This window comes from Scyliorhinus canicula, chromosome 3 (genome assembly GCF_902713615.1).
Source record: "Scyliorhinus canicula chromosome 3, sScyCan1.1, whole genome shotgun sequence".
NCBI classification, from domain to species: Eukaryota; Metazoa; Chordata; class Chondrichthyes; order Carcharhiniformes; family Scyliorhinidae; genus Scyliorhinus; species Scyliorhinus canicula.
Window position 1 is genome coordinate 133914872 of NC_052148.1, and position 26006 is coordinate 133940877.

The 26006-nt window shown below is 45.9% G+C and overlaps 1 protein-coding gene across 3 annotated transcripts in view; it reads right to left on the minus strand.

The window, feature by feature from the left end:
• The window catches only part of n4bp2 (NEDD4 binding protein 2), a 116074-nt gene that overhangs the window by 33362 nt on the left and 56706 nt on the right, over positions 1 to 26006 (minus strand). For all 3 annotated transcript variants that reach the window (XM_038791379.1, XM_038791377.1, XM_038791378.1), the window contains 6 exons: positions 21827 to 21982; positions 13345 to 15680; positions 7445 to 7530; positions 6267 to 6312; positions 3948 to 4213; positions 1301 to 1422 (listed from right to left, as the gene is read on the minus strand). In XM_038791379.1, coding sequence (XP_038647307.1) covers positions 1301 to 1422; positions 3948 to 4213; positions 6267 to 6312; positions 7445 to 7530; positions 13345 to 15680; positions 21827 to 21982 — 3012 coding nt within the window. The remainder of the gene's footprint in view (positions 1 to 1300; positions 1423 to 3947; positions 4214 to 6266; positions 6313 to 7444; positions 7531 to 13344; positions 15681 to 21826; positions 21983 to 26006) is intronic.

Genomic DNA, 26006 nt, shown 5'->3' on the forward strand with positions numbered 1-26006 from the left:
GCTCCTGGGCATCGCTCAGCGTGAAGCAAAACGATTCACTTTCGGTGGGAGAACATAGAGCGGAATTTACTGAAAATATTTCTAAGTTCATTTGTGGCAGGTTATACAGGGAGTTTCCCGCTGGCTTTGCTGTCGAATTCCCCACCGCTATCATACAACACTTAGTCACTTTTCTGGACCCTGAGGAGTTTCTCACCAGTTTAGCCCACACTTTGGGTTGGATTCTCCACTGGCGGGATTCTCCGTTGTACCGGCAGTGCACCCACGCCCGTGGATTTCCCAATGGCGTTAGGCTGCCCACAACGGGAAACCCCATTGGCCGGATGGAGAATCCTGCTGCCCTCCTTAGAATTTTTTCAGCACCCGGGAGCCGAACTCAGAAATCAGGCCGCCATTTTGGTGCCCCACCCATAGGCAATGTCACTCCCCACACAAATGGCCACTACCCCACACTCTGCCCACCCCAACTGAGGAAACCCAGCTATGGGGTCCCCCTTCTTTAGGCCCCCCCCTCGCCCCTTACAGCCCTCCCACCCGGGACCACTACCCATCACCCCCCCCCCCCCCCCCCCCCCCCCCCCACCACCAAACCCCCAGAGGCTTCTACTTAGCTGACATGCACCCCCACCCTTTATCCTCCTTTAATGCGCATGGACCCCCTCGGGCCCTGACCTTGGTAGTGCCACCCTGGCACCCACGCAGTTTGCACTGCTGCCCTGGAAGTGTTTCTGCCAGCTTGGCTGTGCCAGGGTGGCAGTGCCAAGATGCCAGCTGGGAAATACCAAGGTGGCTGTGTTCCAGGGATGGTGGCAGGGGGCAACCCTGCACTGTCCCTGACCACTCAGGGGTCTCCTGTGGCCCAGAATACCCCCGGGTGCCATTACACCTGGTCAACGTTTGTGTGGACCAGTACTGAACGGCACCCGTCTGCAGCCTCGCTGGGGAGGCTGGTAGATTCCAGAAGGCCGGGTAGAGGGTTTAAACCCTACTTAGGTGCGCGCCTTTTGGTCACATTCGTTTTGACGTGATTCCAATTCCGACGCCTCACGGGACTTGGGTAGATCCCAAAAGGCGCGAAGACTGCCTGGAAGCCTACGTGAAGCCTCTCCTGCCATCTACTGGCCACTTTGCGCTCAAGCAAGAGCGCAACGTGGCCAGTAGATCGTGCCCATAGTCTCCCAAACGATAAATCCTCCCCCAGCATTTAAAATATCTTGAAAGCATGATCTCACACAGTAAACACCTAAAACAAAATTAACAATTACAATAATCGCCAAATGAAACTTTGATTGAAACTCACTTGTTGTCTTTATACATATCCATGATAAAGTGCTTATCAATACCCGGAAACATCTCCAGGAGGTATTTTTCCTTCAACTTAGTTGCAAAGTCTTTTGTGGATAAGAGAGATCTCATCATGGACTACACGAGATAAACAGAAAATCAAGATAGGCTGCGTTTAACAATTATTTTGTTCTCATTGGATACATCTTGTCAGTACAGTAAATTTTAAAGAAGAATCGAATTCCATAATATGCAGTATACTGCATGTCAAAAGGGTTGGTATAACTTGCTCTTCTTACACCATAAACAAATCTTTTTCCGATTATCGTACATATACATGATAAATAACAGAGCAATTCTTTCAGGACCTTATAACACCTCTCATTTCTACTCATTACCCAAAAATATCAATTGTTCACATACAGTTCCGGTACAGTTCAATATAAAATTGTTCAAACATGGAGGGAGATTATTAAACAATAGAGGCTGGATTCTCCGGTTGCCGACGCCGAAATCATGATGCAATAGGCCGCAGAATCACAGTTCCTGACCAAATCGGGGGCGGCGCCGCTTTTGCGATGCTCCACCCCCTCCAAAGCGGCGCACTCACAGAGTACGCCACGCGACGTATCGAGGCATCAGGACATTGCCTGAGACCCCCCCCCCTCCGATGCTCGGCCCCTGACTGGCTGAGTTCTCGACGGTGTTGGTCGTGTATGGCCTCACCCGTCGGGAATTCAGCGTGGCAACTGTGCCGCCAGTCGGGGGAGGGCCGATCCGCGAGTCGGGGAGGGGGGCTTTTATTAGGGGCTGGGGACACTGTGGGGGAGGGGCGGGTCCCGGCATGCAAGCCGGCCAAAGGGGAGCCACTATTTTGCGGGTCGGGTCCGTGAGCGACCTCTGCCATGTAGCACGGTGCGGCCGCTGCCGTGCACAAATGCGGCCACAGACCCGGAAATTCTGCAGGCCATATCGGCAGCTAGAGTCGGGTGCTCTACGCTGCCGGCATGATAGCCCCCAGTAAAACGGGGAATGGGTGGCCGTTTTACGTCATTTGTTCTGACGTAAAACGACACCGTTTGAACGCTGGCGTGGGGGCATAGCCCCAGAATCGGAAAATCCAGCCCTAGATCTTTCATGCTGTTTTTCATGATGTGTCAGAGGTTCTGCTATTGCAAGAGACCAGAGTTGTTCCGGTGCTATTGAAAGCAGTTGGGGAAGAAATTTCTAAGATATCCCAGCAGAGACACTAATAGGTTTTGAATATATGGCGCTTAATCAAAAAGATTGAAGTCGGTCATGAAGATATTTGATTGAGAAGAATATCTCTACATAATAAATTTTAAAAATTTTGCCCTAAAAAGCTATCCCATAAAAAGAAATTAAAAGGAAAAAAAATGTTGTTCTCCTCTCAAATAACACGGGGAGATTCAGATGTAATATGTCAGTTGGTAGGATCAATTTGGACTTCATTTTAAAATAGAAGGTGAACTGCCAGTGTAAATCATACTGCTTTTAGGTGACTTGCCATTTCGGAGGGCAGGAGAGACAGAGACTCAAGTGGGTTTGCAGCAACACCTGAAAGAGAGGTGTGGAATGATCAAAGAAAGTGATCACCCCACTCAACATTAAGAAGTAGCCGAGTGCGCTAACCACAGCAAAAGGCCACAGCAAAAGCCATAGGTGTTGACAATGCCCTCGCTGCAGTACTGAAGACCTGCATACCAAAGCAGCAGATTCTAGTGGCAGGAAACTGTAAATAACATACCAAGTAACAAGGAATTGAAAATAAAGGAGTTTCTAATGTTTAAAATCAAGAACGGAGGAGAAAAATTGCTCGACCTAGTCAATCCACATCTTTTGGAGTGGCTGCCACTATCCTAGCCATACAAGAACAGTTTAGGTTGGGTAGTGACAAGCTTTGTTGTGCATTATACTCAACACTTTGTAATTCTGCAGTTCAGTAATGGAACGTTTACACTATCAACTGCTATCAATACGCTATCAACTGTGCATTTTTGGGCACGGTGGCACAGTAGTTAGGACTGCTGCCTCATGGCACTGAGGACCCAGATTCGATCCCGGCCCCAGGTTACTGTCTGTGTGGAGTTTGTATATTCTCCCAGTGTTTGCGTGGGTTTCATCCCACAACCCAAAGATGTGCTGGGTAGGTGAACTGGCCACGCTAAATTGCCCCTTAATTGGAAAAAATAACAGTAAGAAGTCTTCCAACACCAGGTTAAAGTCCAACATGTTCGTTTCAAACATTAGCTTTCAAACACTAGCCCACTGCTCCTTCCTCAGGTGAGCTAGTGTTTGAAACGAACATGTTGGACTTTAACCTGGTGTTGGAAGACTTCTTACTGTGCTCACCCCAGTCCAACGCCGGCATCTCCACATCATGGAAAAAATAAATAATTGGGTACTCTAAATTTATATTTTCTAAAAACAGCTCATTTCTGAAACCCAAAAAGATGTTCTGACATGACAGAATCGGAAACAAAATTCAGACAATATGAGAGCAAGTCTCATATTCCTAAATTAATGTATTTTATCAATCAAAGTTATAAATAAAGCTTATCTCTGCTGTATAGTAACACCAAACGCAACATAAGTGGTAAAAGTAATAAACTAGCTGAACAGGCATGCAGAAGTATATATACCTGGTCTTGTTTTGTCTGAAACTTCATCTCCTCAGACATGATATCCCTTAATGACACGGTAGGAATTTGAGTACTCCAATGGTCCATAAACGGAAAGCCTTCCACCACATGCGTCTTCGCAGTCAATGCGTCAGATAAAGTGGCATTTTTGATCCAATCCTTTTTCTTTGGCTTCTTCTCATCATATTTCAACATTGACATATCCTTCTCTTCCTTCTTCACTTCATCCTCAAGATCCCACTTCAAATTCTCAGACACATTACTGCCTAAAAAGGAAATGTTACAATTTTTTAAGCTTCTAATTCATGCTATGTAATAGAGTTCTGAAACTTATCACAAAGAATGTGACCTGGAACTGTTCCTCATGAAGTTCTGATGTGGAACAGAAGGTTCACACTCCACAAATAAGTACCTAATCCTTACTCTCCTGCTGTAAGGGCAGAAAATTGGAGACCAGGCACCATCTCAAGTGGAGGACATAATCAATCCACTTTTACCCAGTGTCATGGTAACTTTTCCTTCTAACCAATTTCACTGTATGAGCAGGTGCTGTAGAACAACCCAAAAATTAGAAATTGAGCCTCGTAAATGTTGGGCAGGATTTTTTGGATGGCAGGAGTTTCCCAACCCATTACCCAAAGAATCAATGGGGAAGATTTCCCTGGCGATACCAGCTGCTCCACAATCGATTAGCATTAATTGGTTAAGGATGAGACATATATCTATATCTGGGGAGGAATCCAAATGGCCGGCAGCATTGTAGTCGTCCCAGTAGTGGCCACTGCTGAACTACAAGTATCCTCCAGAGAAGCTAATGTAGTCTTGACTTCGGGTAATTCCAGAGAAATATCAGAGCCTGGCTGGTAACCCCTGGTAAGGGGGGGCAACGAGGTGATATGGTTTTCTGGGGCAGAATATTACCGGGGTGGAATGAGTCACTTAAGTGGCTATCAATTAAAAGCCACCCAATACTTGATCGTCCAAAAAAACGGGAGACAACATGGGACGGTAGGTAGACAGTGGGCACGCCAGGCTCTGCATTTTACAAACTTCCAAAACACCCCCCAACCAACCTTCAAACCCAGCAGTGGGGCCCATAAAAAATTGCCCATTACCAGAGAAGCTGTAGCTAGAATTTAAAACTTTGGGATCAGCAAAAAAAAAAACAAAAAAACACAATTGTGTGATGGAAAGAAGAACATTAATAAAATTCTGGTAATAGGCGAATTTTTATGGACCCCACCGGCGGGTTTGAAAGCAAGTATGGGGGGGGGGGGGGGGGGGGGGGAAAGAGAGAGAGAGAGAGAGAGAGAGAGAGAGAGAGAGAGAGAGAGAGAGAGAGAGAGAGAGAGATTTGGAAGTTTGTAAAGTGCAGCGCCTGGCCTGTCCATGGTCTACCTTCCTGAGTGATGGAAAGAACAACATTAATAAAATAATTAAATATCGGTGGTGAATGCTTTCTTTAGAAATGCTTAGTTATGTTCTCGGACTGTGATGATTTATCACAAACAAACATGATATTGGGTGTGGGGTCACAGCTTCTCTTTGACTCTAATCAGTTTTGCCAAGGCTGCTTGGTGCTAAACACAGTAGAATACTGCCTTAAAGTCAATAGCAGCTACTACCTTCTTTCCACTCATAATTAGGTCCTGTGTCCACATCTGGAATCAACTAGTTCTAGCAGAACGACGAAAACTGCAGAGTACATTAGCACTCATCAAGCAGAGATGACTTTTCTGGCTTAGGCACGTTTGCAGGATGGAAGGCAGATGAAATCATAAATATTTTCTGTACAGCAAGGTAGCTGGAACCAGACAACCAGTGGGACACCGAAAGCCAGTTGCAGAAGCTTGGCAACAGCTGTCAAAACTAAAAAGAACCCCAAACAACACCTGTTAAACATTGCATGTGCAGAACCTGTGGCAGAACCGGCATCTCATGCTCGGAATCTTCAGCCATCAATAAAAGTGCACTGATCTTATATAGATGAAAGGATGCTGACAAAGAGGAACAGCTTATACTAGCAGTGCTCAAGAGGAAGGAATGGTGGGCTCCTGAAAGCACGAGTGAATTTGTTTCTATATCAATTCATCAGATTTCGGGTGCTATCCACAAATTACCAGATCCATTTAATTCAATTTCACAATTTGCAATAATTAGATTTGAAGTTACAAACTGAGTTGCCAGCCCATTTACCAGAACCACCATAATATTCTTCTTCTTTCTTAGTTATTGTGTGTGATCTTCATATTCATAAGAATGAAAAGCTCTTGTAAAAAAAATTAGGATTTCAGTCAAGGCATTAACAATATTTATTACCTTCCAAAAGGAGCTGGTATGACAGAGATTCCTGTTTTTTTCGTTCCTGGAGAAGAAAAGAATTACATACAAGATGAAAGATAAACTAATCAAACAATTAATTAAAAGGTAACATAATAACTTTAAAATTACACATATATAACTGTGCAACATTATATATGCTTGAAATAAAAATATAAAAACTTAAGAAATTGGAGTAGGAATAGGCTGTAAGCCTCGCCAGTCTGTTTTGCCATTTAATGAGATCATTGGTGATCCTTGGCCTCCAATTTCACTTCCCTGCCCAATTCCCATTTTCTTTGATGCAGAATTATGCTTTAATCGTACTGCATTTAATTTTATAAATTTTCTCAATGGCTGTCACAGATTATTTTAATTTTATTTTTTAGAAGGTTCTGATAGTTTATTAAATTATTATAGTTACAGAATCTTTTACGATCTTTGTATTGAAAGCTGCATCTCTAAAGAAAAATCAGACGGCAGCATGGTGGCGCAGTGGTTAGCACTGAGGAGGACATGGGTTCAATCATGGCCCTGGGTCACTGTCCATGTGGAGTTTGCACATCCTCCCCCATGTCTGTGTGGGTCTCACCCCCACAACCCAAAGATGTGCATGAATTGGATACTCTAAATTTATGGGAAAAAATCAGAGAAAAAGGAAATAGAATTTCTAAGTTTAATACCACTTTTTCACACAACAAGTTGCTTGAAGTGACAAAATATTGCAGCAAAAAGGAGTCTGCTCTGCTCAGTGCATACATCAGCAAAAGAGTATTCACCAAGGCAGTTTAATAACTTAATATATTTTTCTTCAATCTATATTACACATTACTTTTTGAAAAATTGTGACAGTACAATGTCAATATTAATGAAAATAGTTTTGGAATGTATAAACCACATCCTGCTTGAAAAAAATGCGAGTGTAATCGTAATATTAATGAAAATAGTTTTGCAATGTATAAATCATATCTTTAAAAACAAATCGATAAGAAGCAAGACTACTTAACAGAGGGTTACAAATTACCACAATAGGAATAAAAGGGCATTCATCCTCTCAAACTCAAATCAACTCTTCCACATGGAAACACTAATCACAATGAATCAAAACATACCTTAAGGGCTTCCAAACTAGAAAATAGGTTAGAGTTATGACCAAGATGAACAAAAATTGTACGAACCAATATAGTTTCCTTCCACTTCTGATGAATACTTTTTGCCAAATGCAGATCCATCTGCACAACGCATTCCTCTGGAGTCAAATAATCTGAGGAAGTAGTCATGGTCATATGAAGAAGAGCAACAAGGCAATCAATGTCTATGACTATACATTTTAGAAAGAATAAAGAGCATTTGGAAAATAGGATATTAATTGCACATCATTTTTAAAAGGTTCTCTTAAAATTTCGATCCATCCATTAAGCCACTTCATGAAATTCAGGGTAAAAGCGAAGGACATATTTCACAGATTACAACTCTGTTTAGTGAGTTGCGACTGACCAGATTGTTCCACAATCTGCCACAACCTTTGAATATTTTTGATATTTTTAACATGCAGGATTAAAACTACTTATGTAAAAATATGAGTGGTTTGTACAATTATATAATTTCCTTATACAGTAAAATAGCTCTGAAAAAATATCATGTTTAGAGTCCCCTTGAAAAGGTGGTGCCTTCTGTTCCGAAAATCTAGTTAATAATTCATAATGCTTTATAATATAACTTACAGTTTTAGAAATTAAAGTTTCAACAATAGAAAGTGGTGGCATCTGACCGAGTAACAAATAAGCAATCCTGAAGTGAATGCAATTCAAGTTTGGAGTTAGTTACAGTTAATAGCTAACTTGCAATGACTGCCTTACAAGGTCAGAGTTGATGGTGGAAAAAAAGTTGAACAATGAATAATCCATCTCCAAGCTAATAAATACAACCAGGGAGTCTGGTGAGAAGGCAACTACATCAATTAGAGATATAAATTATTCATATATGTTACAGAATCAAATAGTTATACCGAGGGTGAAATAATTTGTTTGCATTTCAAGTTTAATCATCTCAAAGCATGCCACATTGCAATAAAGATAGTGATTAAGGGTGGGACATTGGTTAGAAGGTTCTTTTCATTTATCGGTGTGTGTTGCTTGACAGAAGCAGGCAGTTCAGTTTGGGTTTTGAGGGAAAAGCAGCTGGTAGAGTTGCTCTAGCTTACTGCTAATGAGAAAAATCTACACTGGTTTTGGATACTTGTGGAGGGGACGACGTACCAGGGGTAAGCCATGGGGTACGGGCCTCTGGCACGGAGTCTGTCCCTGTTGCTCAGAAGGGAAGGGGGGAAAGGAGTAGAACATTAGTAATTGGGGACTCAATAGTCAGGGGAACAGATAGGAGATTTTGTGGGAGCGAGAGACTCACGTTTGGTATGTTGCCTCCCAGGTGCAAGGGTACGTGATGTCTCGGATCGTGTTTTCCGGGTCCTTAAGGGGGAGGGGGAGCAGCCCCAAGTCGTAGTCCACATTGGCACTAACGACATAGGTAGGAAAGGGGACAAGGATGTCAGGCAGGCCTTTAGGGAGCTAGGATGGAAGCTCAGAGCGAGAACAAACAGAGTTGTTATCTCTGGGTTGTTGCCCGTGCCACGTGATAGTGAGATGAGGAATAGGGAGAGAGAGCAATTAAACACGTGGCTACATGGATGGTGCAGGCGGGAGGGATTCAGATTTCTGGATAACTGGGGCTCTTTCTGGGGAAGGTGGGATCTCTATAGACAGGATGGTCTACATCTGAACCTGAGGGGCACCAATATCCTGGGGGGGAGATTTGTTAGTGCTCTTTGGGGGGGTTTAAACTAATTCAGCAGGAGCATGGGAACCTGGATTGTAGTTTTGGGGTAAGGGAGATTGAGAGTATAGAGGTCAGGAGCACAGATTTGACTTCGCAGGAGGGTGCCAGTGTTCAGGTAGGTGGTTTGAAGTGTGTCTACTTCAATGCCAGGAGTATACGAAATAAGGTAGGGGAACTGGCAGCATGGGTTGGTACCTGGGACTTCGATGTTGTGGCCATTTCAGAGACATGGATAGAGCAGGGACAGGAATGGTTGTTGCAGGTTCCGGGGTTTAGGTGTTTTAGTAAGCTCAGAGAAGGGGGCAAAAGAGGGGGAGGTGTGGCGCTGCTAGTCAAGGACAGTATTACGGTGGCGGAAAGGATGCTAGATGGGGACTCTTCTTCCGAGGTAGTATGGGCTGAGGTTAGAAACAGGAAAGGAGAGGTCACCCTGTTGGGAGTTTTCTATAGGCCACCTAATAGTTCTAGGGATGTAGAGGAAAGGATGGCGAAGATGATTCTGGAAAAGAGCGAAAGTAACAGGGTAGTTGTTATGGGAGACTTTAACTTTCCAAATATTGACTGGAAAAGATATAGTTCGAGTACATTAGATGGGTCGTTCTTTGTACAATGTGTGCAGGAGGGTTTCCTGACACAATATGTTGACAGGCCAACAAGAGGCGAGGCCACATTGGATTTGGTTTTGGGTAATGAACCAGGCCAGGTGTTAGATCTGGAGGTAGGTGAGCACTTTGGAAACAGTGACCACAATTCGGTGACCTTTACGTTAGTGATGGAAAGGGATAAGTATACCCCGCAGGGCAAGAGTTATAGCTGGGGGAAGGGCAATTATGATGCCATTAGACATGACTTAGGATGTGTTGGTTGGAGAAGTAGGCTGCAAGGGTTGGGCACACTGGATATGTGGAGCTTGTTCAAGGAACAGCTATTGCATGTTCTTGATAAGTACGTACCAGTCAGGCAGGGAGGAAGGGGTCGAGCGAGGGAACCGTGGTTTACCAAAGAAGTGGAATCTCTTGTTAAGAGGAAGAAGGAGGCCTATGTGAAGATGAGGCGTGAAGTTTCAGTTGGGGTGCTTGATAGTTACAAGGAAGCGAGGAAGGATCTAAAGAGAGAGCTGAGACGAGCAAGGAGGGGACATGAGAAGTCTTTGGCAGGTAGGATCAAGGAAAACCCAAAAGCTTTCTATAGGTATGTCAGGAATAAAAGAATGACTAGGGTAAGAGTAGGGCCAGTCAAGGACAGTGGTGGGAAGTTGTGTGTGGAGGCTGAGGAGATAAGCGAGATACTAAATGAATACTTTTCGTCAGTATTCACTCAAGAAAAAGATAATATTGTGGAGGAGAATGCTGAGACCCACGCTATTAGAATAGATGGCATTGAGGTGCGTAGGGAAGAAGTGTTGGCAATTCTGGACAAGGTGAAAATAGATAAGTCCCCGGGGCCTGATGGGATTTATCCTAGGATTCTCTGGGAAGCCAGGGAAGAGATTGCTGAGCCTTTGGCTTTGATTTTTAGGTCATCATTGGCTACAGGAATAGTGCCAGAGGACTGGAGGATAGCAAATGTGGTCCCTTTGTTCAAGAAGGGGAGTAGAGATAACCCCGGTAACTATAGGCCGGTGAGCCTAACGTCTGTGGTGGGTAAAGTCTTGGAGAGGATTATAAAAGATACGATTTATAATCATCTAGATAGGAATAATATGATTAGGGATAGTCAGCATGGTTTTGTGAAGGGTAGGTCATGCCTCACAAACCTTATCGAGTTCTTTGAGAAGGTGACTGAACAGATAGACGAGGGTAGAGCAGTTGATGTGGTGTATATGGATTTCAGTAAAGCGTTTGATAAGGTTCCCCACGGTCGGCTATTGCAGAAAATACAGAGGCTGGGAATTGAGGGTGATTTAGAGATGTGGATCAGAAATTGGCTAGTTGAAAGAAGACAGAGAGTGGTAGTTGATGGGAAATGTTCAGAATGGAGTTCAGTTACGAGTGGCGTACCACAAGGATCTGTTCTGGGGCCGTTGCTGTTTGTCATTTTTATAAATGACCTAGAGGAGGGCGCAGAAGGATGGGTGAGTAAATTTGCAGACGACACTAAAGTCGGTGGAGTTGTAGACAGTGCGGAAGGATGTTGCAGGTTACAGAGGGACATAAAGCTGCAGAGCTGGGCTGAGAGGTGGCAAATGGAGTTTAATGTGGAGAAGTGTGAGGTGATTCACTTTGGAAAGAATAACAGGAATGCGGAATATTTGGCTAATGGTAAAATTCTTGGTAGTGTGGATGAGCAGAGGGATCTCGGTGTCCATGTACATAGATCCCTGAAAGTTGCCACCCAGGTTGATAGAGTTGTGAAGAAGGCCTATGGTGTGTTGGCCTTTATTGGTAGAGGGATTGAGTTCCGGAGCCATGAGGTCATGTTGCAGTTGTACAAAACTCTAGTACGGCCGCATTTGGAGTATTGCGTACAGTTCTGGTCGCCTCATTATAGGAAGGACGTGGAAGCTTTGGAACGGGTGCAGAGGAGATTTACCAGGATGTTGCCTGGTATGGAGGGAAAATCTTATGAGGAAAGGCTGATGGACTTGAGGTTGTTTTCGTTAGAGAGAAGAAGGTTAAGAGGTGACTTAATAGAGGCATACAAAATGATCAGAGGGTTAGATAGGGTGGACAGCGAGAGCCTTCTCCCGCGGATGGAGGTGGCTAGCACGAGGGGACATAGCCTTAAATTGAGGGGTAATAGATATAAGACAGCGGTCACAGGTGGGTTTTTTACGCAAAGAGTGGTGAGGCCGTGGAATGCTCTACCTGCAACAGTAGTGAACTCGCCAACATTGAGGGCATTTAAAAGTTTATTGGATAAGCATATGGATGATAAGGGCATAGTGTAGGTTAGATGGCCTTTAGTTTTTTTTCCATGTCGGTGCAACATCGAGGGCCGAAGGGCCTGTACTGCGCTGTATCGTTCTATGTTCTATGTTCTCACAGAAGCTTGTGGCAAAGACTCGTGTTGAATAGTTAGCTTGGAAAGAGCTAGGCATAAGCTGTGGAGGTAAACTGGGGATAAAAAGTCCATTTATGTCCAAAGCCAGAACAAGGTGCTGAAGAGTCCACAGTGGTGAGATCTTTAAAAAAATAAATTGGACAAGTGCTCAGCCAAAACTTAATGGAAGGACTCCAATGTTATTTGTAATTCAAGGAATAGTTGGAATATTGTGGAGAATTAAAATAAAGTCTGGAGGACAATGGCATACCTTTTAGGTAGGTCCCAGGGAAAATGAATGAACCTTCAACATATTGTAAATTAAGGGAGCTCTTCGGTGCGGGAAGGGAAGAGAGATGGGTGAAATGTAGAACTGAGTTTTACTAAAATTAACAGTGCTTAATTTGGTTTTTTTTGCTGTAAAGTTTCTTTTGTTCAAAAATGTGTAATTTTGTGGAGTACTTCTGTTGGTTAATTACTGAGAATTTGGATTCTTTAAAAAAAAGAAATCTCAGTAGTCCCTCACACAATTGTACCATTTCTCAGAATCCTTTGGCCTACACATTATTGTCAATGAAAGGATAAATAACTATATAAATGAAGCATGAGAAAACAGTGAGGAATAAAAAAACACTATAGAATAGAATTACATACAAAGTGCAAATAAATTTTCCTTGAGTTTGGATAATTAAAGCATTCTGTGAAGTCAGTTATCAACAGGGGTGGAGCAGAAAAGGAACACAAGAGGTATCCAAGACGACACATGCAGAGGATTGATGGGCCATTCCAACAACGACGCTCTTTTATTTAAGGCATGGAAGTATTTTGAAACATAAACACTCCCGTTTCTTCTTTTACAAGTAGGATTTTCTGTGAGACTAATGACAGAAATAGCTTGCGCATGCAGATACAAATGTTAATATTTTCAGAGCATCAAGAGAAAATGGACTAGAAATATGCTTGAGCATTACACAATATATAAATCAGAACATTATACTGCAAAGGGAAGATAATTTAAGCACTAAGTTAGACAGAAAATTGTTTTATTAACTTTGGCAGAATATTTTCCAACTGGGTTCTGCTGTACTAAAATGTATTTTATTCATATTTAAAGGACATGCAGAGCAGAACTATTGTGAACTCTGTGGATGCACATAAGGATATATACTATGAAATATTTGACTCCGATATTGAAGTCTAAAATCCAAACTAAAATAAGTAACTTAATCAGCAATAGACTCAACTTAAAACCCTTGCTTACCTGAATCAAGGCCTACTGATCCAAACAGGTCATTAAGTTGAATTGCCAGTTCTGGTGGCAAGTACAATTCCAAAGTTTGAAACTGCATTGTATTAGAGCCCAATGCTGAGCCATCCTGATCTGTACTTTCACCTTGCATGACGTTCTCTTCAATTTCATTTTCTTCCTCTGCTGAAACTTTTACTCTATTACTGCTGGACTGATTCTCACTTCCATTTTCTGTAAAGGAATTCAGTTCTGACTTCGAACTTGAAGTGGTCTCATTTATGGCTATACATTCAGACAAACTCACATTTGTTTCTTTTAATATCTTGATATCTGAAGTAACAGATATGTCACCTTCTGTGCACATTGCATAATTATTTAACAAAGTATTTCCAACCACTGAGTCATTGCATTCTCCACCTAGGTCACACCCCTCACTTGGGTTCGCAAACTGCTCACAATCAATGTTACATGCTGGACTGGCATCACTTGTACTTTTAATCTCTTCACCGATAATTACAGGTTCTGCAGCAATGTCGGGTGATAGTTTTTTGACTTCATGTTCAAGGGAAGACATCAGATATTCCACATTATTCTCAGTTTTCATTGCAGTTGTTTGACTATCTATCTCTGCAATTTTATTGGCACTAGGCAACTTATTTGTTACAGAAGCAGATTTGTCATTTTGTGACTGTTCACCAAAGTTTATTTTCTCCGTTGGTGATGCTTGGCTCACTTGCGCAATACTGCTACTGCTATTTACAGGTTTATCGTCTGCAACTGATGGTTGATTCACTGGATCTTCATTTGGAAACTTCACACCAGAGTCAAGCAACAAATTGGTTGCCCATTCTACATCTTTGTTACATTTTTCATATAAATCATTCAGATCTTCCAAAGGCACAGATTTAAAACACTCACTGAGTATCTGCAAATTCTCCTCTTTATTAACAAATGCATTTTCATCTACAAACGTGCTTTTATCATGCACAAGTTTATAGGGCACTGATTCCATAGGACGTACAGATTTTTGAGTTGCATCTAAATCTGCTAATTTAAATCCATATAGGTTTCCCGTCAATATTTTAAACTCCGTAAAACTGGCTTTCTGATTCTCAATTTTCCACAATAGAGAAAAATCTTCAGGCGCTGTTTGCGTTGCGTTATCCTGTCCTGAATTGTCTGGAGTTACAATAGAATTTTCCATCTGGTCAGTAGTCAAGGGGACAGGTTCCAGAAGGTCTGCAGAGATTGGGCTGCTACCAGTGAATGTTAATGCCAGTTTGCATGATTTTCCTACTCGCCTGTTCTGCCAAGATTTTTTATTTATGGACTTTTCAGATGATGCTTCTGAACTTTGCTCTTCAAAAGTTTCGAGACTTTTAAGCTCCTCACAGTTTTCAGAATCGCTTTCCAAAGTAGCATTTTTAGTGTTTGAAAGAAGCACATAAAGATCATCAAAATTATCTTTGGAAGCTTCAGGGCTGTTTGTTTCTTGTGAGATTTCTACATTCTTCTGTTCAAACAAACTGCCAGCAGCTTCTTTCAATGAATTACTTAGAATGATGGATTCCAAGTTGTTGGATTGATTTAGATTCTCCATATTGCTGATGCTTTGTTCTGATGTTTTTCTGGTTCTCCTTTTCCTCTGATCTTGAGGTTGCAATGTTTCTGCTACTGGCCAGTCTCCAACAAAGTTTAATAATACTGGTTCAATATTCTGATTAGATTGTTCTATAGCTTGTAGCTCTTTTGCGATCAACATGTTCTCTCCAGATAAATATTTTTCAACTGGCAGTTTTAGAACTTCTTCCTTTTCTGAAGTGTTATTTGTACTATTGCCACATTGCCGTTTCCCTCTCCTAATTCTCTGGCCAATAGATGTACTAAATGCAGTTGGCAAATCATCACACGGTGTTAAATTATCTCTGTGACACATCAAATGTTCAGTATTTTCCGTTGTTTTGACCTCTGATTCAATAGTTCGCACACCAGTAACTTCCTTTTTCACATCTTCAATATCAGAGTGAGATACTAAATTATATTGACTGGCATTTGACCCAATAGTCTGATCTACTTTTTGTATGTTTTCTTCATTTAGTAATTTTGAATATATAGCATTATTGCCAGAGTCATGTCCAGTTCTGCATTTTCTGCTTTCACAGGGGAAATCTGAAGGCGGTCTTATGCATTGCTCCAAGTTACCAGAGAATGCTTCATTTGTTTTAATAATTGATTGGTCTTCTGTACTTGTTGAAGGAGGCATCGGAGAATAAGGTAAATCTTGGCAGTCTGAAGCAGCTGGCGGTCCTGCTGCCACCAACACACGATGCATACCTGCATTCATTGCTCTAAAAATCAAAAACAAATAGATTTTTGATCTTGAAGTTCAGAATTAGATTTTCTAACATTTATTTGAGCTGATTAACAAATTTAGAACATGACTCATTAATGGTAATACATTTATGAAGCTTGTATTATACATTTAACCTTTGGTGCTGATAAACCATTTTCTAAAAGGTGGATTAATTCCATACTGAGTACCATTTGCCTTTACAGTCACACTTGTCTCTGCAGCAAGAATAGTTTCCCAAAACCTACATGTCTGCTATTTTTGCACAAAAGGACCATGGAGCATAAGGGAGGAAACAAAAGAATGCCATCACCTTCCATTCAGCATTTAAAAAGATTTTATAGCCTGGGGCGGGGCCTGAGCTCAGAGGGGCAGCACGCACATGGAGGCTCTCTATTAAAAATACCTTTATTAAGTGCAATGGACAATTGAATTAGCTTGGAAAGTTCACAACTCATCATAAGAATGCACTCACAAGAGTATTGTGGAAAAAAGAGAAGGCCATTGAGAAAGCAACTGAAGAATCGGAAGGGAAGACAGACTGCCTGAGACGCAGCAGGCTGACTTTCTTAGTGGAGGGCGGCTTGAAGTAACGGCCGCATCTCGGGTGGCTCCCGCACTTATCAGCCCAATCGAAGGAGAACACCTTTTTTTCCCTTGTTTTGTTTCTTTTCCCTCGTGGGTTTTTTTTCCCACATTTTTTTCGGGGTTTTTCTTTTTTCTCTAGTGGGGCTTCTTTTTCTCTTTTTTTTCCCTCCTCTTTTTATCCTCTGGGCTTTTTTTCTCTTTCGTACATAAGGAGGGGAAAAATTTCTGGTGACGGGGAAGTGCTGAGAAGTCGCACATCTTCTCCCACGAACCTGAAAACAGGCACTTTCTATCGGAAAAACGTTTACAAACTAAGCAAACCATCCCTACAACAATAGTAGAACAACGGAGGAGAGAAGAATGTCAAAGAAGAGCCGACCCAGGGGTCAACCGGAGATCAGGAGTGGGAAAAGCCTGGACAAGCTGCAGGTGGACGAGCCAACCTGCGCACGAGGTGGCGAAACTCGGACTTCACCGGAGCGAGAGGGTTCAACCAGTCGCACAAGAAGCACCAGGAGATGGTTGGAGAATGTTCTTCTCAAGAACTTTGGGGGAACAGAGATGAGACAAAATCGGACATCCAGGGCGGGATTCTCCCAACGGGAGTTAAAGTGCCGACGCTGGAGTAAAAACCGAAATGTTTTACTCCGGCGTTGGTGCCCGTTCCCAGACCCCATTCTGGTAGGGGCGTGGCACGATTTGCGGGGGCGGGGCCTCAGCGCCGCATAAAAGACGCGGCGACTTGGGTCCTGCGCATGCGCATTTGGGCAGTGGCCGCCCTCCCCCAGGTCACAACGCACAAAAATGGCGCAGGGATATAACATTGCCAGCGGAGGAAAGGAGGCCCGCCGACAGAGGCCTGCCCACCAATCAGTGGGCCAGACTATCAGAGCGCCCCCCCCCCCCCCCCCCCCCGGGTGAGGGAGCCCCCCTCCCACCCCCACAGGCCACCCCACGAGTGTTCCCACAGAGTTCCCGTCGGCAGCGATCAGGGGTGAAGGGCGCTGGCGGGACGCTTGTTATGTCGGTGAGGTCGCTCGGCCCATCTGGTCCGGAGAATCGGCGGCCCTGCCGATTCCAGCGGCCCGCGGGCAGTGCCGCGCCAACGCAAATGGCGCGGATTCTCCGCACCTCGGAGAATCGCGTGTCGGGGCAGCATGGTGCGGTTGCTCTGATTCTCCGGCCCGGCGTGGGGCTCGGAGAACTGCCCCCCCACAGGCTCCAGTGAAAGGCGTGGTGACCGAAACTCCTGCGCATATGCGGTTGTCCCTGGACAGATCCGAAAAGCAACTGGAGATCCCGGAGGCGACGATCAAAGACTTGGAAAGAACCGAAACGAACCAAAGTGACTGGATCGTTGCCCTGGAAAAGGAGGTGGTCAGGCTGGCGGTGACACAAGTCAACCTGAAAGGAAAGGTTGAAGACCAAGAGAATCGATCGAGGCGGCAAACTTGCGAATCAGAGATAGGGACCCCACAAAATACGTGGCCCAAATGCTGGGTAATATGATGAGAAGGGAGAGCTTCCCTAACCCACCAGAAATCGACAGAGCACACTGATCGCTCAGACCAAAGCCCAAAACCGGGGACCAGCCGAGGGCGTTAAATGCCGAAATGCACCGGTACCAAGACCAGGAGAGAATCCTGCGCAAGGCCAAACAGTCCAATAACTGCAGCTGGGAAGGCCACAAGATCCAGATATACCAGGACATTGGGGCTAGCCTGGCCAAGCGCCGGACCAAATTAAACAAAGCAAAAGCTGCGCAGTACGAGAAGGCATAAGGTTCGAAATGCTGTATGCAGCCAAGCTCTGGGTCACATACCAAGGCAAAGTGCAGGCCCTGCAGACACGGACAAGTTCGTCACAGAGCACGGGCTGGAAAAGCAGCAACAGGGGCAATGATGAGAAGCCCGCAGACTCTAACAGCAGAAGGTTTTAACATAAGAGGGGGAAGAAAAAAAAAAGAGTTTTCTCCCCCTATAGCTTGTACAGTCAACTCTAAACCATTGCCACAGCGGCCATTTTACCCGGGAGAGCGTGGCCTCGTTTTGAAAGATGAAAGCAGTCAAATAGGGAAGTCGGAGCCAAGTGTAGATAAGCATAGGGTAAGGAGTAGGGAGCCCATAGAACGAGCGATGGGAGGAAGTATAACAACTCCCAGGAGGAGGGCCACCACACTAGCAGGGTAGTTGTCACGGGGATTCATGAAAGGGTAAGAAGCTGCAGCGCATCCTCAGCAAGGGGGAAGGTGCCTGGCAGGTGGGGGACGGCACCGCAAGGGAGAAATAGGTTAGGCAAGATGGAGAATATTGGACTGGCTATAGCAGGCCACAGGTGGCGACTTGGAACAAAATGGCGCTGCACGCAACCACGTAGGAGGATACCAGGGTAAAGAGAAACCCCGGAGTGCAAGGGCCCGACCTCATGGGGAGAACAGTGACCGCATCCATTTTGGACGCAACCCTAACAAAGGGAAACCCCGGAGGGCAGGGACATGTCCACCAGGTAATTATGGTCGATCCCACAGGAGCAGGGGGGGACAAAGAAACCCCACCAGGATATTCACCTGGGACGTCAAGGGACTTAATGGCCCAGTGAAAAGATCCAGAGTCTTCACCCACCCGAGAAACATGAAAGCCGACATAGTCTTTCTTCAAGAGACACACCTGAGGGAGAAGGACCGATTCTGGGTAAGGAAGGGCTCGGTTGGTCAGACCTACCTTGCCTGCTACAGGACAAGGGTCCGGGGGGAGGGGGGGGATCCATTTTGCTAAATAAGAGGATGAAGTTTACGGCGACCAAGACGGTTACAAACCAAGGGTGATGGTACGTCATTGTCAGACGGGGCACCGGTAGTCCTGGTGAACGTGTACGCTCCCAACTGGGACGACACGGAATTTAAAAAGAAGACAATGACGGAAATCCCCGACTTAGATATGCACCGACTGATCACTTTAACTGTGCAGAGGACCCACAAATGGACAGGCCATCCCCAAATCAGGAAACACTTCCATAATGGCGAAAGAACTCGGTCTATTTATGGAGCAGATGGGGCGGGGGACCCATGGCAATTCTCCCACCCAGGGGAGAAGGAGTTCTCCTTTTTCTCCTAAGTACATAACATCTATTCTCAGATCGACTTCTTTGTGGTGGGGAAATCGGTGCTTCCAGGACTGGTGAGGGTGGAGTACTCCGTGATCGTAATCTCTAACCACGCTCCACACTGTGTGGATGTGAGGTTGGAGACTGGCCATCCTCAACGCCCCCCATGGAGGTTGGACATGGCTCTACTGGCCGCTAAGGCTTTTTGCGAGAAAATATCACAGGCCATAGATGGGTATATTACCAATAACCAGAATGGGGAGGTCTCGCCCCACACATTCTGGGAGACGCTGAAGGCTGCACTCAGGGGAGAAATTACCGCTTTAAAGTACGTAGGAACAGGGAAGAGAGGGCAGCTAGGCAACAGCTAGTTGACTCCATACTGGAGGTGGACCGGCGATACTCCGAGATCCTGACTGTGGAGCCCCTGGCAGAGAGGAAAAAGCTACAGATGGTCTTTGATCTGCTCTCCATGAGGAAAGCAGTGTAGCAACTCTGCCAGGCATGGGGGACCCTATACGAACATGGAGGAAAGGCCAGCCACCTGCTGGCTCACCAGCTGAGAAAGCAGACAGCCATGAGGGAGATTGTTCAAGTTAGAGATAGCAGAGGCAAATTAGTAGCGGAACCGGACAAGGTCAACAAGGCCTTCCGAGATCTTCTACCAGGGGCTATACACCATGGAGCTCCCCCACCACCCCCCAACAGGGCATCAGGGATGTGCAGTTCCTTGATGGACTGGACATGCCGGTCGTGGGGGAAGGACAGGAAACAGAGCCTGGAAGCACCACTAGAACTGGAAGAGGTCCTGAAGAGAATTAGCTCCATGCAGGCGGGGAAGACGCCGGGACCTGCAGGAGAAGTTCACAGACCCGCTTGCGAAAGGCACACTTACACCTACATTAGCACAAGCCTCAATCTCACTGATACCTAAAAAAGACAAAGACAAGAGTGCTGTTCCTACAGACTCATCTCACTACTAAACCTAGCCGCAAAAATACTGGCCAAAATCCTAGCCAAAAGGACTGCGTGCCAGAGATGGTTGCAGAGGACCAGACGGGCTGTGTCAAATATAGACAGCTACCATTGAACATCAGGCACCTGCTGAACATGATCATGACTTCATCCGGGGAGAGAACACTTGAGGTGGTCGTCTCCCTGGACACAGAAAAGGCCTTCGCCAGGGTCGAATGGAAGTACCTCATAGAGGTAGTGGAGCGGTTCGTGCTTGGAACATATTTCACCGCTTGGGTGAACTACCTGTAGAACGCCCCCATACGGACAAACACCACCAGCTCTAAGTACTTCCAGCTGCCCCGGGGCACAAGGCAGGGATGCCCGCTATCTCTGCTGCTCTTCACCCTAGCGATCGAACCATTAGCAATCGTGCTCAGGGTGGCAAATAATTGGAAATGGGTACGGAGAGGAGGCAGAGAGCACAGAGCCTCCCTCTATGCAGATGACTTGCTCCTCTACATCATGGACCCACGGAGCAGTATGGATGGAATCATGGCGCTCTTGAAAGAGTTTGGAGCCTTCTCGGGCTACAAACTTAATCTGAGCAAAAGCGAGATCTTCCCAGTGAGCCTACAAGGAGGAGGGGCAGAGCTGGAGGGGCTACCGTTTAAACAAGCCCAACCCAAATTCCACTACCTGGGGATCCAAATTGGCCACGATTTGACATGGGTCCACAAATGGAGCCTGACTAGCCTGATGGAGGAAGTAAAGAAGGACCTGCAGAGATGGAACACTCTCTCATTCTCCCTGGCGGGGAGAGTGCAGATGATCAAAATGAACGTACTGTTTATCCATCCCGATCAGAAAGTACTGCAGAGAATGAAATCCATGGGGGGCCTAGCCCTCCCACACCTACAGTACTACCACTCAGCAGCAACTGCGTGGAGAGTAAACATAGAACATAGAAAAATACAGCACAGAACAGGCCCTTCGGCCCACGATGTGGTGCCAAACTTTTGTCCTAGATTAAGAACAAATTAATCTACACTCCATCATTCTACCGTAATCCATGTACCTGTCCAATATTCGCTTGAAGGTCCCTAATGTTTCCAAGGGATGGATAAAGGAGCCAGAAGCTAAGTGGATGTTTATGGAGGAGGACTCCTACAAGAGGACCTCCCTCCAAGCCCCAGCCATGGCGGCACTCCCATCCCCACCCAAGAAATATTCAACAAGAAATATTAAATAAGATTACAATTTCTTGCTACATATGACTCAGATATTGAGAGATGTTTAAACCTATATGATCATCATTTGCAAGAAAAAAATTAATTTTAGGTACTGTTTTTAACCCACAGTTCTCATTCCTTTGCAAAATAGGACCATGCACTGGATAGGTGGGAAAAAAATCTTCTCACCCTCCAATTCAGCATACACTAGAAAATAAAACTCAAATATACTCTTATACTTAATACAATATTACTTGAGGACACTTACCCAATTTTTGCACTCTCAGCAGGAAACTGTTCTACAATTTTTGTTTCAGGGAATTTTGGTTCCGATGACCGCATTATACTGCTGATTGTAACATGACGCTCATAATGCTCCAAGATTATTTTAATTTTCTCCTTTGACACGCCATGAATATTACGTCTAAAGACAAATAAGCATAATTTTAAAAGTGTGCTTTGGATAATAAAATAATAAAATAAAAAGCTGGTTAAAATTTCAGGTGAAATTCAACTTGGCAGTCGTGCAAAATGTGCAATCGCGAATAGGCAGTTCACTTTACATTCTTCCCAAATTTATTTTTCATTGCTGTCAAGATAATTTTAACCTACTTAGGCTGAAAGTAGCTTCCAAAATGAGTCAGGACACCACGCCATAGGTTTGGCAACAATTGAAAATGAAAACAAATCGCAAATGTCACCAGCTTAAATACAGAACAATGAATGCCTGCATTACAAGACATGGAACATATCAACTTTTAATATTATTATAAATTGTCTGCATGTTCCATGGTTTCTATAACTTTATAAAAATCAGTTCATCTCTCAACAAAATGTTAACCAAAGTTAAAAATATTCCCTGCAACCATGTTGGCTACTTTTCAATTTACTAATTCTTCTGAAAACCTCTTGCAATATTTCTATTAGTTTTCTGCTGTGTATGGGACTCGCACAGTATAATGGGATCTCATTATTTGTCTCTCAATTTGTAACATTTCTGATTCCTCTCACTGTGGAGAACTAAAGGAGGGGATGTATTTAAAAAGGAAGCAGTGAGTGCGCACGTTGGCGCAGTGGTTAGCACTGCTGCCCCACAGCATCGAGAATCCAGGCTCAATCCCACCAGCCCTGGATCACTGTCCATGTGGAGTTTGCACATTCTCCCCGTGTCTGCTTGGGCCTCAAAACTCAAAGATATGCAAAGTAGGTGAATTGGCAACTCTTTTGAAGTCAAACAAATGGAAGAAAGGAAACAAACTTAGCAACAAAGCAAAAAGGGCCACTCCTGTCAGGGGCACTGCCCGAATGTAACAAAGATCAACGGAAACTTAAAAACATCAAATGAGTGAATTAAAGGGGTCAATAAAGCACTCCAACCCCTGTTGTGCCCACCAGGCACAGGAGGCCTCGATGGTGCCAGTGGACACCGCATGCTCCCTTTATAGGGACACCCGGCTGCGAAAGAGAGGCAAACCGTCTGGTCGGATGACTCCCTCGGTCGCCCGCTGCCTGGAACTATAAATGGCGCGCTTCTCCAGGCCCAGCAGCAGGATCACAAGGATGTCCTCCGCCTTCCCTGCCCCTCTCCACACTGGGTGCTCACAGATCAGGAGCGTGGGACTGAAGTGAAAACAAAACTTCAACAAAAGATTTGTCAGAAAACTAAAAAGGGAGTGCAGCCTATAACACGTAACACAGACGGGGGTCCATGGACTCCACAAAGCCGCAAAACTGGCAGGCTTCCTGGGAGTCCATGAACTGGTGCAATCGGTGATTGTATGGCACTGCTGTATGCAACACCCTCCACCCAGGTCCCCAAGGTTGAGGGAGAGGACTCCTTCTTACAGGGACCCAGTCAGGACCCCAGCCGCTGGACGGCGACGAGCGAGGGTAAGGAGGTAAAAGATGTGTAGCAGCAGCCTGCACACAACTCCTCACAGTGCGAAAAGGCATGGAGGGCATTTCCGTGAGACGGCTAGGATTGTGGGGCACCAGTCCCAGAGGGAGGTTTCGGGGCTTGGGGCCAATGTGGAATTCCATCCGAGCAGGGGTTCACTCAGACAGGATACCACCACACACCTGTGCGTCCTCCAGACCGCCAGTGCCACCGGGTCCAGCTCGACCGTTTTGCTGTATCGGATGGCATTGGCCGCGAGCCGGACATCCACTGCCGTGCGTTGTGCTGACTCGTGGGATGCCATCCGGTCCACTCCTCAGCCACCCACCATGTCTCCGATCCTGGTCACCCCGGCAGCCACAGCCCGTTCCTCCATCAGCCACTCAAAATGGTATTGGTGGAGGTGCGGATTCCTGAGTAGAAGCTCCCTGATGACACCACCACTCCTGACAGGGGAGAGCTGCGGTGCGAGGCGACCGTGCTCCGGACTTTGAGCAGGTCTTGGTAAAACGGGCACCACCTGCAGAGGGTAACAAAGACCCTGCAGATCTATGAACAGTAGCTGCATGTCATAATTCAGGCCTTGCATCTGGCGGACGAAATGCGTCACCAGGGCACAACATTGTGGAGGAGGCTCAACGTAAAGGTATCACTGCAGGATCTGAATGCAGAAGGTCGCCACTTGGGTGCGAAGGCACACCAGCACCCAGCCGCCCTCCCTAAGCGGGAGACTCGGAACCTCAGCAGCAACCCAGTGCAGTCTCTTGACCCAGATGAACTCTGCAAGCATTCTCTGGAGCTTTGGGAGCAGTCAAAGTGACCACAACATGGAGGCTATCAGCTGGTTTATGATGAGAACTCGACCCCTGTAAGGCAGCAATAGGAGCAGTCCTGTCCAGCATCTCAAGCGAGTGGTTACCTTGGCCTCCAGCTCCTGCCACTTAGCCAGCCAGGGTTCATCAGCCAGGCAAAGATGGACTCCCAAGTAGAGGAGGCTGGTCCTGCTCCAGGTGAAAGGCCTGAACTCCTCTGGGAGGGGGTCCATTTACCATGGACCGACCAGGAGTCCGGAACACATGGCCCAGTTGATCCTGGCAGAGGATGCAGCGGAGTGCACATCCTAGAACTCTTGTATCCTTCGCAGATCAGCAGGGTCGGAGCACATGAGAGCACATAATCAGCGTAAGTAGAGAGGACCAACCCAGTGCCCGGCCCGTGCAGAACCAGTCCCGACAACTTCCTCCACAGAAGGCGCAGGAAAGACTCCATGCAAGTTGGCCCGTCAAGGGGTAGCCCTGACACACACCTCTCCCAAAGTAAAAGGGCGCCGTCAGGGACCCGTTATCCTTAACGAGACATTCTGTGGTAGTTGACAGAAAGTCGGATTAAGGCATCGAAATGCGGCTCAAAACTGAATGCTTGCAGAGGCCCAAATAAATATTCGGGATCCACCCTGCCGAGCACCTTCTTCTGATCAAGGGACAGGAAGGAGCTCGACAGACCAGCCCTCTGGGAATGATGGACCAGACCCCAGACCAGATGGATGTTGTATAGGGGTATCAAGCCTCCTGGCGCCCTCCGGCCGACCGGCAGTAGGTCCTCCCACAAAACTCTGCAAGCATCCTCGCTGGACGGATCCGGGGAGAAAAGGGCGCTGTAGAAGCTTCGGATTTGGACCCTGGCCTCCTCTGGATCCGAGATGAGTGACCTGTCAGCCAGCAGTGTAAGGAGCTGCTGATGGACCCCGCACATTTTTTACAGCGAGTAGAAGAAGCACCGTGAGGTGTCCGCGAGGATCTGGAACTGCGACCTCACATACGCGCCGCGGGACCAGTCAAGCTACAGGTCCTGCAGCGCGCCCTTTTTCTCTCTCTACATCAGCTGCAGGACCGGGTCCTCTTCGGGCTGACCGAGACGTGACTCCAGGCCCAGCACCTCCGTCTCCAACTCCTCGACCTTGGATTTCCACCTCTTTGTCGACCCCCTACTTTTTTTTAAAATTTAGAGTATCCAATTCTTTTTTTCCAATTAAGGGGCAATTTAACATGACCAATCCACCTACCCTGCACATCTTTGGGATGTGAAGCTAAGACCCACGCAGGCACATGGAGAACTTGCAAACTCCACACGGACAGTGACTCGGGGCTGGGATTGAACCTGGGTTCTCGGCGCCCGGATGCAGCAGTGCTAACCACTGCACAACTGTGCTGCTCTCCCCTGAAGCACTCCTGACAGAAGGTATGCACCTGACACTTGCCCACATCCCACCATAGCCTCAAGGAGGGGAAGCCTCCCCTCTTCCTTCTCCAGCCGGTCCAGAAGCAACAAATCTAGCCCAGTAACTCCTCCAACAAAAGACTGTTAAAAGTACCAGTATGCAGGCCACGATTAAGCGCAAGACATGGCGAGCCCCACCCACACCAGCCAATCAATGGTCCGAGCACGGCACCTGCTGCAGAAAGGACATCAGGACGCAGGGCAGGTGCGCCCTGGAAATGTAGCGGCGGTCCATTCTGGATGCTCTGACCCCAGGCCTCGCAAAGCTGAAGAC